General features: G+C 40.0%; 1 protein-coding gene across 4 annotated transcripts in view; it reads left to right on the forward strand.

Annotated features, from left to right (window-relative positions):
• MACROD2 (mono-ADP ribosylhydrolase 2) overlaps positions 1–13,261 on the forward strand; it is an 893,215-nt gene that overhangs the window by 593,349 nt on the left and 286,605 nt on the right. For all 4 annotated transcript variants that reach the window (XM_063327858.1, XM_063327857.1, XM_063327859.1 and 1 more), the window contains exon 7: positions 5,061–5,091. In XM_063327858.1, the coding sequence (XP_063183928.1) occupies positions 5,061–5,091 (31 nt within the window). The remainder of the gene's footprint in view (positions 1–5,060; positions 5,092–13,261) is intronic.

Raw genomic sequence — 13,261 nt, forward strand, 5'->3', positions numbered from 1 at the left:
GCACACCTGGTGTTACGTTTGTGGGCATGGATGAGCTTTGAAGAGTTTCCAGTTTTGAATCCCTCTGCTTGTATGTTGAAAACAATGATTGCAATGGGTTTGGAGCATGTGCAACTGATGGTTAAATGTAATTTTCTGCCACTAAAAGAATTGAAAGGTTTTCTTTAAGTTCATCTAGGACCATGCGTTCTCTGCCGTTTCATATTCCATCTTGACAACCGTAATTCATCTCAAAATGTCAGCCGTACCTAGAGGGAGTAAGGACTACAAAATGCACATCGCCAGCCAAACAAGGGCAATGAAAACCACCTTATGTTGAATGACACCGAGCTCTCTCCCATCCTCACGTTTCCTGGCCGAGGTCCTGTACGTTCCCTGCCACTGTAGCGTCTTAACCACGTGCTCCAACCGATAAATGTACACTGCTATATTCCCCACCACACCTCTTTCACCACCCACTAGATTCAAATCATAAAATCTTGTTGTGAAAATAAATTATTTGTTATTCCAACAATTGACACCGTTTAATTTAGCTTACTGTGTGGTTTAGCTGAAACTTAGCTTTCATAGCGCTGTGCCACAGTTTTGATAACAGCACTTCATAATGCCATGATGTACATGCCACAGCTTTTTGGTGTTGCATGGTAAAAGATATGCATAGCATGCCATCTAAACATGGATTTTTTTTCTGGACAAAAGCATAGGCTTTAGGCGGTAAATGAAGTCAGACACATCAAATCATAGAGGTAGTAAAGTGCCAAGGAAATCAGAACGTTATTAATCTGTGATGTTCTATAAAGTTATTACAAATACATATTTGCATCACAGTGAACTTTTTGAAAGCACGCATGGGAACTTAAGGTGCAAAAAGCCCCAACTTGTACTTCAGCCCTACACAGCAGAGCTCGCTCCAGCACAGGCAGCTTTCCCTCGTAACCCTGTGCTTTACCTCAGCAGAGTCCCTCTGGCATTCGCCCTCGTGAATCACTGCAGAGCAGTGTTGTCAGGGCTGCTCTTAAACAAGCAATTTTCTCCCTGCCCACTCACCTGCCACTCCAGTTCACGAGGCAATCACCAACTGTAAGACAAACAATCTAGCAAAGGTGCTCACTATACTACTTTTAAGACAAAAATGCCTACTGCACAGAGAAACTCATCTTACTGTAACATTTTGATATAAATGGAGGAAGCTGAAAAAAAAACAAAAACTTGGGTCCTACTTTAAAAATAATAAACTTAGAGCAGAGTTTGGCTGAGTTTTGGATCAGGTCCTCTGAGTGGCAGGAGAGAGGCCTTCTCTTGCTGAAGCAAGGATTCAAGTTTCTACGTATCCGACATGGAGAGTGTTCTGGCACTTAAGCTTTTGGAGCTCCAGGTCTTTCTTTGGTCTGGGCATTAGTGCTTCTGCAATTTCTTAATGCGGTTAAGGTGCTGTAGGGATAGTCTTTCAAAGCGGAAGGCAAGTTGATTTTTTTTTTTTTGGTCCATAAAAACCAGGCAAAGAGAAATAACCGCCTGTCATTTTCTTGGCCGCTATGGAAAATACAGTGGCGCTGGTGCAGTGCTCAAAGCCAAGACCCAGGGCTGCTTCCCGCTTGCTGGCAAATACCCGGGAGAAGGTGAGAAAGAAAGGCTGTGAACAGGTAACTCCTAGCAATGTCAAAGGGAAAAAGGCAGGTAGCTCAGGAGCTTCTACTTTAAATTTTAGTGAAAACAAAGACTTTTTTTTTAAAAGTCCGTGAGTTCTTTGTGAAGATTCAGTAATGGAAGTTGCGTAAAGGAATGGTGCTCAAACACGAGTATTAGTTAGATAGTCCGCTTTCACGAGGTGATGCGGTGAAATAAGAGAAAGCTCAATTTGTGTTTGATGTTATTTTTGTCTGCTGCGTTATGTGCTGGAAGGAAAGTGCTTACCTTGGATGTGGCTTGGTTGTGGCAGAAATGACACTGGGATGCCGGTGCAGAATGCCGAGCACTTAATTTGAAGGAAGTCCTTGCTCTGTGGATGCCGTTATTAGGACTGCAGTAGGAGGCATCTGGTCACGTAGACGTGGCAATTGTATTCATGTAATGTATAGCGGTTAATACATTGCAGCTCAGTGTGAACCAGAACCCCTTGTAGACAAGCCCTTAAGTATTTAAATACTCAGGTCCCTCTTATTGAAATGTCGTAAGAGTCCAACTTGGCCTCCGCGTGGTGACTATTGTAAATTTTCCTCATGAAACCGCATTACATTTCATCCTAATTAGCACTGCTGCCGTAGCCGTAGTAAAGAAGCATTAGATTAAAAAGTACCAGAGGCTGAGTGCCCGCATCCTCTCCTACAGGAATTAAATCCATTTCAGGCTTACAGTATTCACGCAATTGATTTAATTTGCCCTCTTTCTCAAGATGATGGCAGCAGCGTAGTAGGAAGCTCTTGCCATTATTACTTGTGTTTTACTCCAGAGTTGTATCTGTTTTGAGTGCTGTCAGGGCGGCATTTCTTATTAGCCCCGGAGTGAAGCAAACACGCTATTTCAGTAGCAAAGAAATTAAAGGTTAGTCAATAAATAGCAGTTACCGGTAACAAATTAAGATGAGAAACGTTTTATTGTGGAAATAGGCATGAATGTTTCCTACTGTGAAATTGAATTTTTTATTGAAATCAAATATATAATTAAGATATTATTATGCACAGAAAAGGTTAGAAACCTTAACATCTTTTGTCCATACGCCAAATATTGTAGTATGTTGATATCCATGCTGTGAGTTCCCCATTACTGCTCTGCCAGTAATTTCAACCTGGCATCTAGACTAAATTGCCTCCCTAGGAGCCAAGAGGAAACACAGTTGATATGTGATCTCGGGCACGGGCCTTTCTTGAATGAATAAAAGCACTGTCACATTTTACAAAATTACATCTGCTGGTTATAGGCCGTGATCATCTCTGAATGAGGGAGAGGGCAGAGCTCATCTAAATTATGGCACAGACTGCTATTCGGAAGGAGCCTGATGGGATTTTACAGACTCTTGTAGCTCCATACAGATATGTTTCAGGTGCGTGACAGAAACTGAAAGCAAGGTAACGATGAGGATGTGTCTACGCAGTAATTTCAAAGTAGGTATTAAGAAACACGCACGATGCGCAGATTGCTAGCTGAAGCTTGCTGAACAGCCCCAGAGCAGTGTGTTCTGTGAATGGAGATGAACAAATGCGACAAGGGTCTGCAATGCCGAAAATGCCGTTGTCTAACCACCTCCTCTCTGAGCAGAGCTGCGGAAGCAGCCCAGTCCCCTGGAGCTGCAGGTTCCCTTCAGGCACTGGGCTCCAGTGGCCTCGGTAAACACCGGAGCCAGTGTGTGCTGAGCCTGTCCCGTAGTGCAGCGGTCCTGTACATCCCTTCAAGGTCACCAAGAGCCTCCCCAACCCGTGGTCCCCCAGGCGGGTGGCTTTGCCACCCCTGTGGGGATCTGAAGTCATTGTGGTGCTTGGAGGATTGTTTCCCCTTGCCTGGAGTAGTAGGGCCAGTAACAGAAGGAACCAGAATCCTCCGTAATTTGTTCTGTGGCCGATAAGAGTATCTAAAGCGCATGCTGTTTCTTGAGTCGTGGAAAAAAAAGGGAAAACAAAACACTGGTTTGGAGCAATTACCTTAATATGTGAAACTTCAGCAGTGGTCGATCTTAAAATCTCTTGCTAAACTGGACAAAATCAGCCTTTATACTGCTCTTATTGCTGGAGCATCTGTTGCCACCTCAGCCTGAGCTCTGTAACCGTGTGCGTTGGGGTTTTTTTCTGCTCCATTCCTCATTTCCTTAAAGAGCTGATTCATTGATTTATTGGGTACAAACTACAAAGCTAAGTATTTTTCAGGATGTAAGTTGTAGTGGTTGTGAGAAGGAATAAGACTATAATTCTCCCCCACTTTATTTTACTTAAGTATTTTCAGAGGGGAGGGGAGGATGTATTCTTTCCATTAGACCTCTCCTTTCTTAATCACCATTCCCTAATTAATTCCCTGGTTAAATATAAAGCAAGCATTAGCTTTGAATAATGTTTTCCTGTGTGATTAAGTAAAGAAGAATTCCTTTCTTTTGTGTGATGACTCATCGCCAGGGGATCTGGAGGGAGCCTGAGGGTGGATATTTGAGATTTTGGTCCCAGGTGCTCTTGTACCTTTGAGCTGTGTTCGCTGTCAGTCCGGAGGTGGGAGGCAGAGGTGATATCACATATCAACTGCGCACAAAGAAAATCCTCTCTCTTGTGAAACCACGTCGCTAGTATGGCTTTGGTTTCTCCTGGTGGAAAACTGATTCCGGCTCACAGAAAGGCAAATCTCTAGACAACACGTACAGCTAGGAGAAATGTAAATTGTCGTTCTTGCTGGCACAGTGTATATAACCATCTTTTTGTTGCTCAATGTGTTTCCTTTGGTGTCCAAGATGACCCAAAAAATGTTCCCTTTCTTTTCACGCAGCACTTTTTAGTTCCTCTCCCTGCACCAGTTTGCAAGCCTTTGACTTGTACCAATACGGCTGTGTTGGGTCACACCGCAAACCACACGTCTGCAAGAACTGAGGTTAAAAATGAAAGGCTCTGGAACAAAAAAGGAGGTTGTAGTGAAGGAGGGCATGGCAAAGAGGCAGGGGAGGGCAGGGCAGAGTTTAAGTTGGCCAAGCTTATTTTACTACTTGAAGAAACATTGTCTCACTCTACCCAGAGAATATGACTTTTTTCTACCATACTAACTTAACGGCATTAATTTTTAGCTCATGGCATTAATTTTTAGCTCAAAAGGCAGTTTTAATAATGATTCTGGGTTCAAACGTTGCTCATAGTTCAAGATGAGAAAAAGAATGTGGCTTTATTAACGTGGCAGCAAGGAAAACATATGGAATATGTTTCATATAATGACACAAAAGCGCCTGTGAATTCAATGCCGTAACAGTGAAGGCTACAACATGTAATCTCTAGGTGTTGAAAAACAGGCATTTAAAAATACCTTTGCTTTTGATAAAAAGTTCAGCAAACCGAAATCCCACTGATTATTTTTTCTTTCTTTCTTTTGTTTTACAGGCATTTCCCTGTATTTCAACAGGAATTTATGGTGAGTAAGACCTTAGATGTCACTTATTGCTAACTCAGTTTTTGTTTTTGCTATTACTACTATTTTAAACGGTGATATTTCATATCAGATGTCTCCTCAGTCATTTCGGCTTGCAAATCTATTTATACTGTGTTAAATAACGGAGACCCAAAGCTTTTGACTGTGACTGGATACTGGTGTGCTGCTAAGTGGAATACTGCTGTGCAGCCCTTAGCACAACCCTTAGCCTGTGAGCCGAGGCCCGCAAGTAGGATCACACTTCTGCAGCTCTGGTGACTCTTAAACACGCTGCTGTGACTTCAACAGGGAAAAATAGAGTTTTGGCAAAATTTTCTATCCAGGAGGCAAGTAAGCAAGACTCCTCAATGCCCAAGATGGGCAAAAAGTACGTTTTCCTCTAGCAAACTTGCTAGAATAACATGAAATTGTCTTAGCTCCCTTGAGTTGCGCTTCCACATTTTTAGTTTATTAATTTACATGCAAATTAATACCGCCTGAAGAGCTGGAGGGAAAGGGTTATTATAAAAGTTTGTCACTTGCTTTGTTGTAATCTTAAGGCAATTCATCACTAATAGTCAGCTGCTTTATGGTTGACATTGTGGAAAAAGTGGGCATGATATTTGAAGGAAGAAAAAGATAAGCTGTTCAATATTTAGAAAAAATATGGAGAAATTTATGAGAGAACATGCAAATTTAAAAAAATTCGTTTAAAAATAGCATAGGCTGATTTTTCTTTCATTCATATTCGATAAATGCATACAAATGGTGGTGGGTTGGATTATTGTACAATTCAAGGGTTTCAGAGAAACAAGCTAAGCAGCAGTAAATAATAAAAAAAAATGCAGTCATCACGTACCACCATAGTATGACGGTGCTGCTGCTGTGTGAAAATAACATACAGCAACTTTTAGTTAAGTTAATTTGAGTTTTGACTAATCAGGTACTGCAGATGCAGGGGAAAAAACAGTGACAGGAATATTTAGAGTTGTTTCTTCTTTTTCAAGGACCTCTTATTTAAAATTGATTGTTTGATGATTGTAAATCTGAATTAGGCTTCAGAAGGTAGAATCTAAATTACTTCGGGTGCTGCATCCTTTTCTACTTAAACTGCAATTTCATTATTGCAGAAGAACATGCAGATGCCGTTTCCACAAACACTAGAAGCCACTGAATATGAATCAGGTTTCAGATAAAGCTCGGCCTTGGTCCTCAGTTCAGGTCGCCCTCTTGAACTCTCGGGGGAGCTCTGCATTTTAGTTCTTGACTCTTCGGCTTAAATCTTGCTCTTTAACATAGGCACAATTTTGGTATTAGATTACGAAAACAGGCAAGACATGGTACATGGAAATTACTAGGAAGTGGAATGTACAAATAATAATAGTTCGTTTTATTTTAGAATTGGCCTAGTTAATAGAAAAAGTCTCAGCAGGTGAGGAATATGGTTCCCTGAAGTCAATAAAGAAAATTGGAAAGGATCTCTGGTAGGAATCTTGAGTTTTCTTTTCCTGAGGCAATGGATGCTTTTCTTGAAGGTAGCATTGATTTTTAACTGGAAAGCTGTGGCATTCCTGAAACATTATATGCTGTGGCAGGTGCTATTTTAGTAATCATTTGCTGTTTTCACCTTTGGAAGTGAATTAAGGCACATTTCTGCTAAAATACTCTGGTTTTCTGAGGCCGCTTTTTGTTTGTTTGTTTTGGGGATATAATCTCTAATTGATTTTACTGTTTATGTTTTGATAAATACTTTCTATTCCTCAGTGAAAAAAAATACTTAGCTTGGGGGAAAGGAGGAAGAACCTTCTTTCCAGACTCTGATGTACTGCCTGAGAGTAGTAATTAAACAGTCAACCCCGCATCAGGTGTCAATATTTTCAAGAATGTTTGATAGCAATTGCAGTGCTAAAATTAGGCAGCGTGATGTGTTTGACGTGTAAAGCACACCCAAAACCTGCAAAGCTATGCTTTCATCTTTCTGGTTCATTGGGATTTTCCCACTCTACCCATGCACATTCCTTTATCTAAAGTCAGTGTCTAGACAAGCAAGTGGATCAGCTTCATTCCTGGTGGCCTAGCTGATTAGTATTGCGTTATGCATTGTGCGGTTAGCACTGGGCTATCCCAATAAAATGTTATTGAATGAACATGCAGCCTTGATTTCTCACCTCAGATCTATACGAACAAATGCTCTCCCTTCAGAAACACTTGGCTAAAAACTGGGTTTCACCTCCAAATGGAAGTGGACAAATTTGCAAGAGATCAACTGAGTGTGTCCGATTTAAGAATCTGGATTGCTTTCTGCTCCAAATTCTTGTAAATGCTTAGATTGCTTCCCTGTTCTATTGTTATCAGGAGAGAGTAGTCACGCTTCTCTGGAGAGCAATCCTTTCCTGTTCACATCGCTGCAGAGCACTCCTTTTCTCCCATAAAAAGGAAACTGGGAAGGCACAAGCAAGCAAACCTCCTTCCAGAGGTTTTGGCCGAGGGCAGACTGCATTTCATAAGAGGGTGTTGGATAGAGAAAAGGTCTGCCTTTCCTTCCCAAACACTTCCCTGACGCTCCATCTCCACCCATAGCACTGCGGATGTTCCAGCTTGAACAAGTTAAAGCCCCGAGAAGGCCATTTGCCATTAAGACACTGTGCCAGGAGTCAAAACTTTGATTTTAATGTGCTCCTATTTAAAGAGCGCTGGCAACAAATTCACTCATGAGGGACCTTTCTTTTAGAAGTCTGATAGCTTCAAATGAGGGATGAAATCTTTAAAAAATGAAGTAGAAAGGAACCAATGCTGAATGTTTGTAAGGAGTGCAAAACAAGTAAGGGTCTACCCACAGGCATTTTAGAGAAGAAAGGAAAAGAGGCATTATGTTTTCCTAAGAGATCACTGTCACCTCTAATATGCTTATAAACTGATAATCAGACTAAGAAAACAAAGGTTGCGAAGACTTATATCTGCATGGACCCCTGGGTTACTCTCTTCTGTTGTCATAAATGCTTTCCTTTGTAACATGAGCACAAAGTTTTCATAAACAGAACTGCTTCAGGAGGAGTACAGAGGACTCGCGTCACTCCCATATCGTTGGGGAGGTATCGGAGTATCAAGCCATGGATCCTCAGTAGCTGTTCAGTAATACTCAAACATGAGCAAGAGTGAAATCCTAGCCTTATCACAGCTTTTCTGTAGGCCAGCTAGATTTTTAGGGAGTTTCTTACGTTTTGTCTCTTTCCCTTTTCAAAGCAATTTTACTCTGCTTAAAAAAAAAAAAAATTAAAAAATTAAAAAGTGGTAACAATAATCTACAGATAAATCTGTAGTCCAGAGGGTAAAAAGTGTTATTTTAGGCTGTAGTGTGTCAGACGTTCACCTTATACACAGTGAATCACCATTTACACATCCACTTTCCCCATAATTACCGTCTTGTTATGTCTGAGGTACTGCCAGAAGGAAAAAAAAAAGTGACTTTCTTCAGTAGGTTTTATGGAAGAGCACCTCATTATCGTGTCTTTAAGAAGCTATCCACAATTTCTGGTGTTTGCAGCCTGCAAAGTGAACAGAGATGTCTGATACAGTGTTACAAACCTTATGAGCTGCAAAATTAAAACAAGGCTCTGCCGATGGATATGAGAAGACAGGAATTCCAATGTTTGTCACAATACTCTGTTGAGAGATAATTATGGGGTGGACTACATCTGGAAGGAGTTGAAGATGTTACGGTCTATGCACACCTATTTGTTCTTCTTCTTACTGTTATTTTACAGTAATACAGGGTTTGGCTTCTGTTCCTAGAGACTTATGTTGGCAACATAAGCTGCTCTCTGGCAACATAAGCAAGTATTTAAATGTTACTTTAAACTTACGGGGGGGAAAAGGAAAGGGGCGGGGGGGAAAGATAAAACTTAAAAGAGAAATCTTGAGTTGGTATTTCTTTTTGTCTCTACGTGAGTGTAGCTGTATATTTTACCTTAGCTTGACTTTCACTAAAACGCTATCATCTATCCTTTGTAAGAAAGAAAAAATAATGGCAGCTCTTAGGTTTTGTTATGAATGGGTGTTTGCATTTCTGCTAAAAACGCAGGGACAGAAAGGGAAAGAAAAAGACTAAAACCTGTGAGAGCGCAGAATGTCTGCGGTGATTTAGGCAGTGGAAGCACACAGGTTCACCGCATTTCTAACACCTTTATTACATTGGAATGAGACTTGTTTCTTTTAGAATCAGGCCACTTACGCTTACTTGTAGCTTTTGGCCAGGTTGTGGCAAAACATTGCAAGGTTAAATTTATTACGTGTTGCTAAAGGAGAGTCTGAAATGCAAGCTTAGAAAGCAAGGAAAGGAAAAAAAAAAAAAAGGCAAAGTATGCAGTGTGTATAGAAGCATATAATACGTGCTCAAAGCAGGATGCAGGGGAGGTATCGCAGATCCTCTGCTCTGCTTTGTCTTTATCTGGGGAGAGAGGTCCCCTGGTTGAGTGCCAGCTCATGTCACAGCTGTCCTGACCTCCAGCACGTCCTCCTCAGTATCCAAAGAACAATTCATCCTGCCAGTCCGCAGAGGGCTGGGAGCGTATCCATCAGCTCTTCCCCCCGTGAGGTGATCCAAGATAGATTAGAACAAGGGATTAACCGACAGGTGCGCTACTGAAGGATTATAAAAGCCCTCTGAAAATCTGAGTCAGAGGACTAAACCAAATGTTTTCAAAGGCAGAATAAATTCCTGACACAGGGCTAAAGGTTGAGGCGATCTATTTCCATCTTTCCCATCTGTTTCTTCTCATTTTCTGTTGGTGTTTCATTCCTAAGATACGTATTTCTTTAATGAGCAATTCTAATAAGAGTTGCACTGTCATCTTTCCAAGGAAGGAGTTAGCTGCAGATTTTTCAGAGGCACTGTACACAAATCTATAATAAGTAACCATGGAGAAGTCTTGTATTTATCTCTAATTCTGGTCCTTTGAGTCCCTGTAACCATCACGATGACCTGACGCTGTATGTAATCATCAGCATTTGAATATGATGTCTGTGGTGACCCAGGAAAATAGATATTATCATATAAATTCTCTGTGATGAGGGAGGGAAGAAAAAAAATCCAGTAGGTCACACAAGGAAAGTTCCCATTAAGGAGATTGTCTCTTATTACTAGGCTAATTTTTTTAACCTGATCAGCAGCTCCTCATCCCTCAACTCAGACTACATCAACTTTTTTGACACCACTGTGTGGTTTTAACAGTCATTTTTTGTAACTCATTGGGAAGTTAATTTCATTTTGTTATTTACTCTGTAATTTGTGTAATGTAATGTTTTAGCAAAAATTAAGATGTATAATAGCTCATTTTTTGTTGCTTCTTTTGGGACTGATCACCAGTTAACTGAGATTATTATTAAAATTAATAATAGTAACAGCTACGAAATGACTATTATAATATTCAAATAATCCTAGAAATCTAATTACTACTTGTATAAAAATTTGTTGCATGCATTATTTAACAGTGTTCTTATTTCAGACAGTGCAGTGTCCGTGATACTAATTGGTCTCTTCCCATATTTTAAATACTAAAAAAATTATTACTGGAAAGTGTAAATCGATGAGCTCTCAACAGTCTAAAATTAACATTCCTATGACATACTTAGCAGGGAGAAGCTCAAACTCGATTCCAGACGAGAGACTTAATAAGCTCACTTCTTCAGTGCAAATTCGCATTTTATGGGTATTGTAGTTAGACTGTCTAGAATTCTGTCTATTCTGAAGTTCTTGCTGACTGGTCCAACTTTACAGCCTTTCCCCTGCATACTAGAGGACAAATCTTGTCCTTCATTAAAATGGTGTTTAGTGACTGTCTCTAAAAATTTCCCTTTGAGAGCTTAGACTGAACACTGAATACTCAGTTGCCTCATGGCCTTGCTTTTTGTCTTCTTCCTTTTCTTTTTAGGAAGAGATAGAGAGTCTACGTAGTTACTTTTTTTTTCCTTTCAAAATGGGCAGAATTATGAAGAACTTAAGGCTTTGTAAATCCTGGAAAGCCTGGCTCCTTTGTTAGGCTCACTGACTGAGTTTATATTTGCATATATTAATTGCCCCCTTCAATTTTGCAACTTCTGCCCACGGTCTTTAACCCTCACTGTCCTGGTTCTACTCTACAAGAAACAATTGTTTGTGTGCTCTCTTGCTCTTCTTTCATGGTGGCTTACATCTCGAAGCTCCTAGCATGGCTCATGTCTCGTTGCTCCTGCAGTGGACTATATAGATATCTGCAGACTGTTGAAGAAAAGCCAGTGGCCTCTCCAAAGGCATCAAAAACACTTTGCACTTTCGGTGCTTTTCCTCTTTTTTTCCTTTCACTTTTTGTATTTTTTTTTTTTTTTCTGAGGCAAACTACTCTGCAAAGCACAAAAGAGTTGGAAAAAATCTCTGGTATTCAGAAAACATATTGCTGATATCACAAACAGGGCTTCAGCTGGTCAGATATGATGTTTATTTTGGTATTTGTGGTTTTCTGTTCAAAGGATTAAGAATGTCTCCGTTACCACGATGAAAGTTAAAACTCCGCATTGTTACATACCAACAGTATCACTTAATTCCCTTTTCTAAATTTTCCTGGCTAATGTCAATAAGATAATCTATGTGTTTGTTCTCTGGCTTTACAATCAGGAAAAGCTAAAGCTCTTAGAAGCTAATTTGTTAAGGAATGAATTTAGGTAAGAAAATAAAGATATACGGACCTGGTCCTAGAGACGTTAAATTAACATGATACATGAAGTACAAAATAATTCTTGGTAAAAGGCCCAATTACCACTATCCAAAAACTTACTTTGATGTAATTTTGCCCCTTCCCCCAGAAAGAAAGCATGTCTGTCAAACTAAACTTGGAGCCCAGTCAGTTAGTGAGTTCCTCTATTTGCATTGGCTTTAACGAGAATGGAATGTCCCACAGCATCGCAAAAGAAGCCAGCAGCAGAACGATGCCCAAGTTCAAAATTATGCAGTTTCACTTTATTTAGCTTTAAATGTATATAAAGGAATGAACTGGCCCAAGGTAACTTAAAAATAACTGTCTCAAAGAGTTAACAGGGTCCTCGCAACTAGTCTAAGCATTTGGATACCTATTCAGATAATTAAATCAACCAGTTAAGTGTGTAAATTGCTATTCATGACTACTTTTCTGCATTTATATTTCATCCTGAGAAGTCAGCATTCAGAAGTAAAGACAAAGATGCGCTCCCTTGGGGTTCTCCGGGGCCCTGAGTAACATCATGCAAGTTTGAAATTGTTCCTGCTTTGAGCAGAAGGTTGGACCAGATGACCTCCAGAGGTGCCATGGCCCTTCCAACTGGGGTTTTTCTGTGATTCCAAGCTCCTTACATGTTTTCTTCATTGGCAAGTGAGATTCGTATCAGGGAATCACACCATTACTTTAGATTCCTTGGTGAGATCTTATCTGGTGCTATAGCAAAGCAGGTTTTCTTTCCAAAAGGAAAACACTGTGTTCTTGTGGGTGTCTTTTAAACATATTCGTGATTAAATGTAGTGTGACAACTTGGTAATTATAAGAACATCTTTTTCATGCCTTCCCCGTTTCTACAGAAAATGTTGTATATGAAGTATGTTACCTCTGAGTTTTAAACACGTTGTAAAAAGACAGACAGCTAGTTTAATGGTTTCAGTCAAATTTCATGATGCAACTGAGCTTCCTTGAAAGGAGGAAGTTAATATAAAATTAATCTAGTTAAAGAAGAATAGATATCATCTTGACAGCTGTAAAACTACTCCTGGGTTTGAAAACTTGCACTAGAGCTGATGTGTGTCGTATTAGCAGTGATTCCATTTACCCGTGCACTGTGGCATAACTAGTCTTGTATGTAATCTTAGTTACACAACACAAATTCTCACAAATTCTCTACACTTCATCAGCTAGAAAAAGATCTAAAAAGTGTCTAGGGTAAGATTTTTAGTCCTAGATCGTCACTCACAGTCATTTTAATATCGAACAGTTGTTTTATCTGACATTTACAAATGAAAACTTTGAAGTATATTCAGTTAAAAAGGAATCCCGCTCACAACTTAAAACTTATTCCTTGAGAACAGAAAGCGCATACTAGTCTCTATTTGTATGTCCTTAGTTTGTAAAAGCCCTGAGACAGTAAAGTTGACTGGGAATAATATTTGTAGTCTGAT

The sequence above is a fragment of the Chroicocephalus ridibundus genome, chromosome 3, assembly GCF_963924245.1.
Source record: "Chroicocephalus ridibundus chromosome 3, bChrRid1.1, whole genome shotgun sequence".
NCBI lineage: Eukaryota > Metazoa > Chordata > Aves > Charadriiformes > Laridae > Chroicocephalus > Chroicocephalus ridibundus.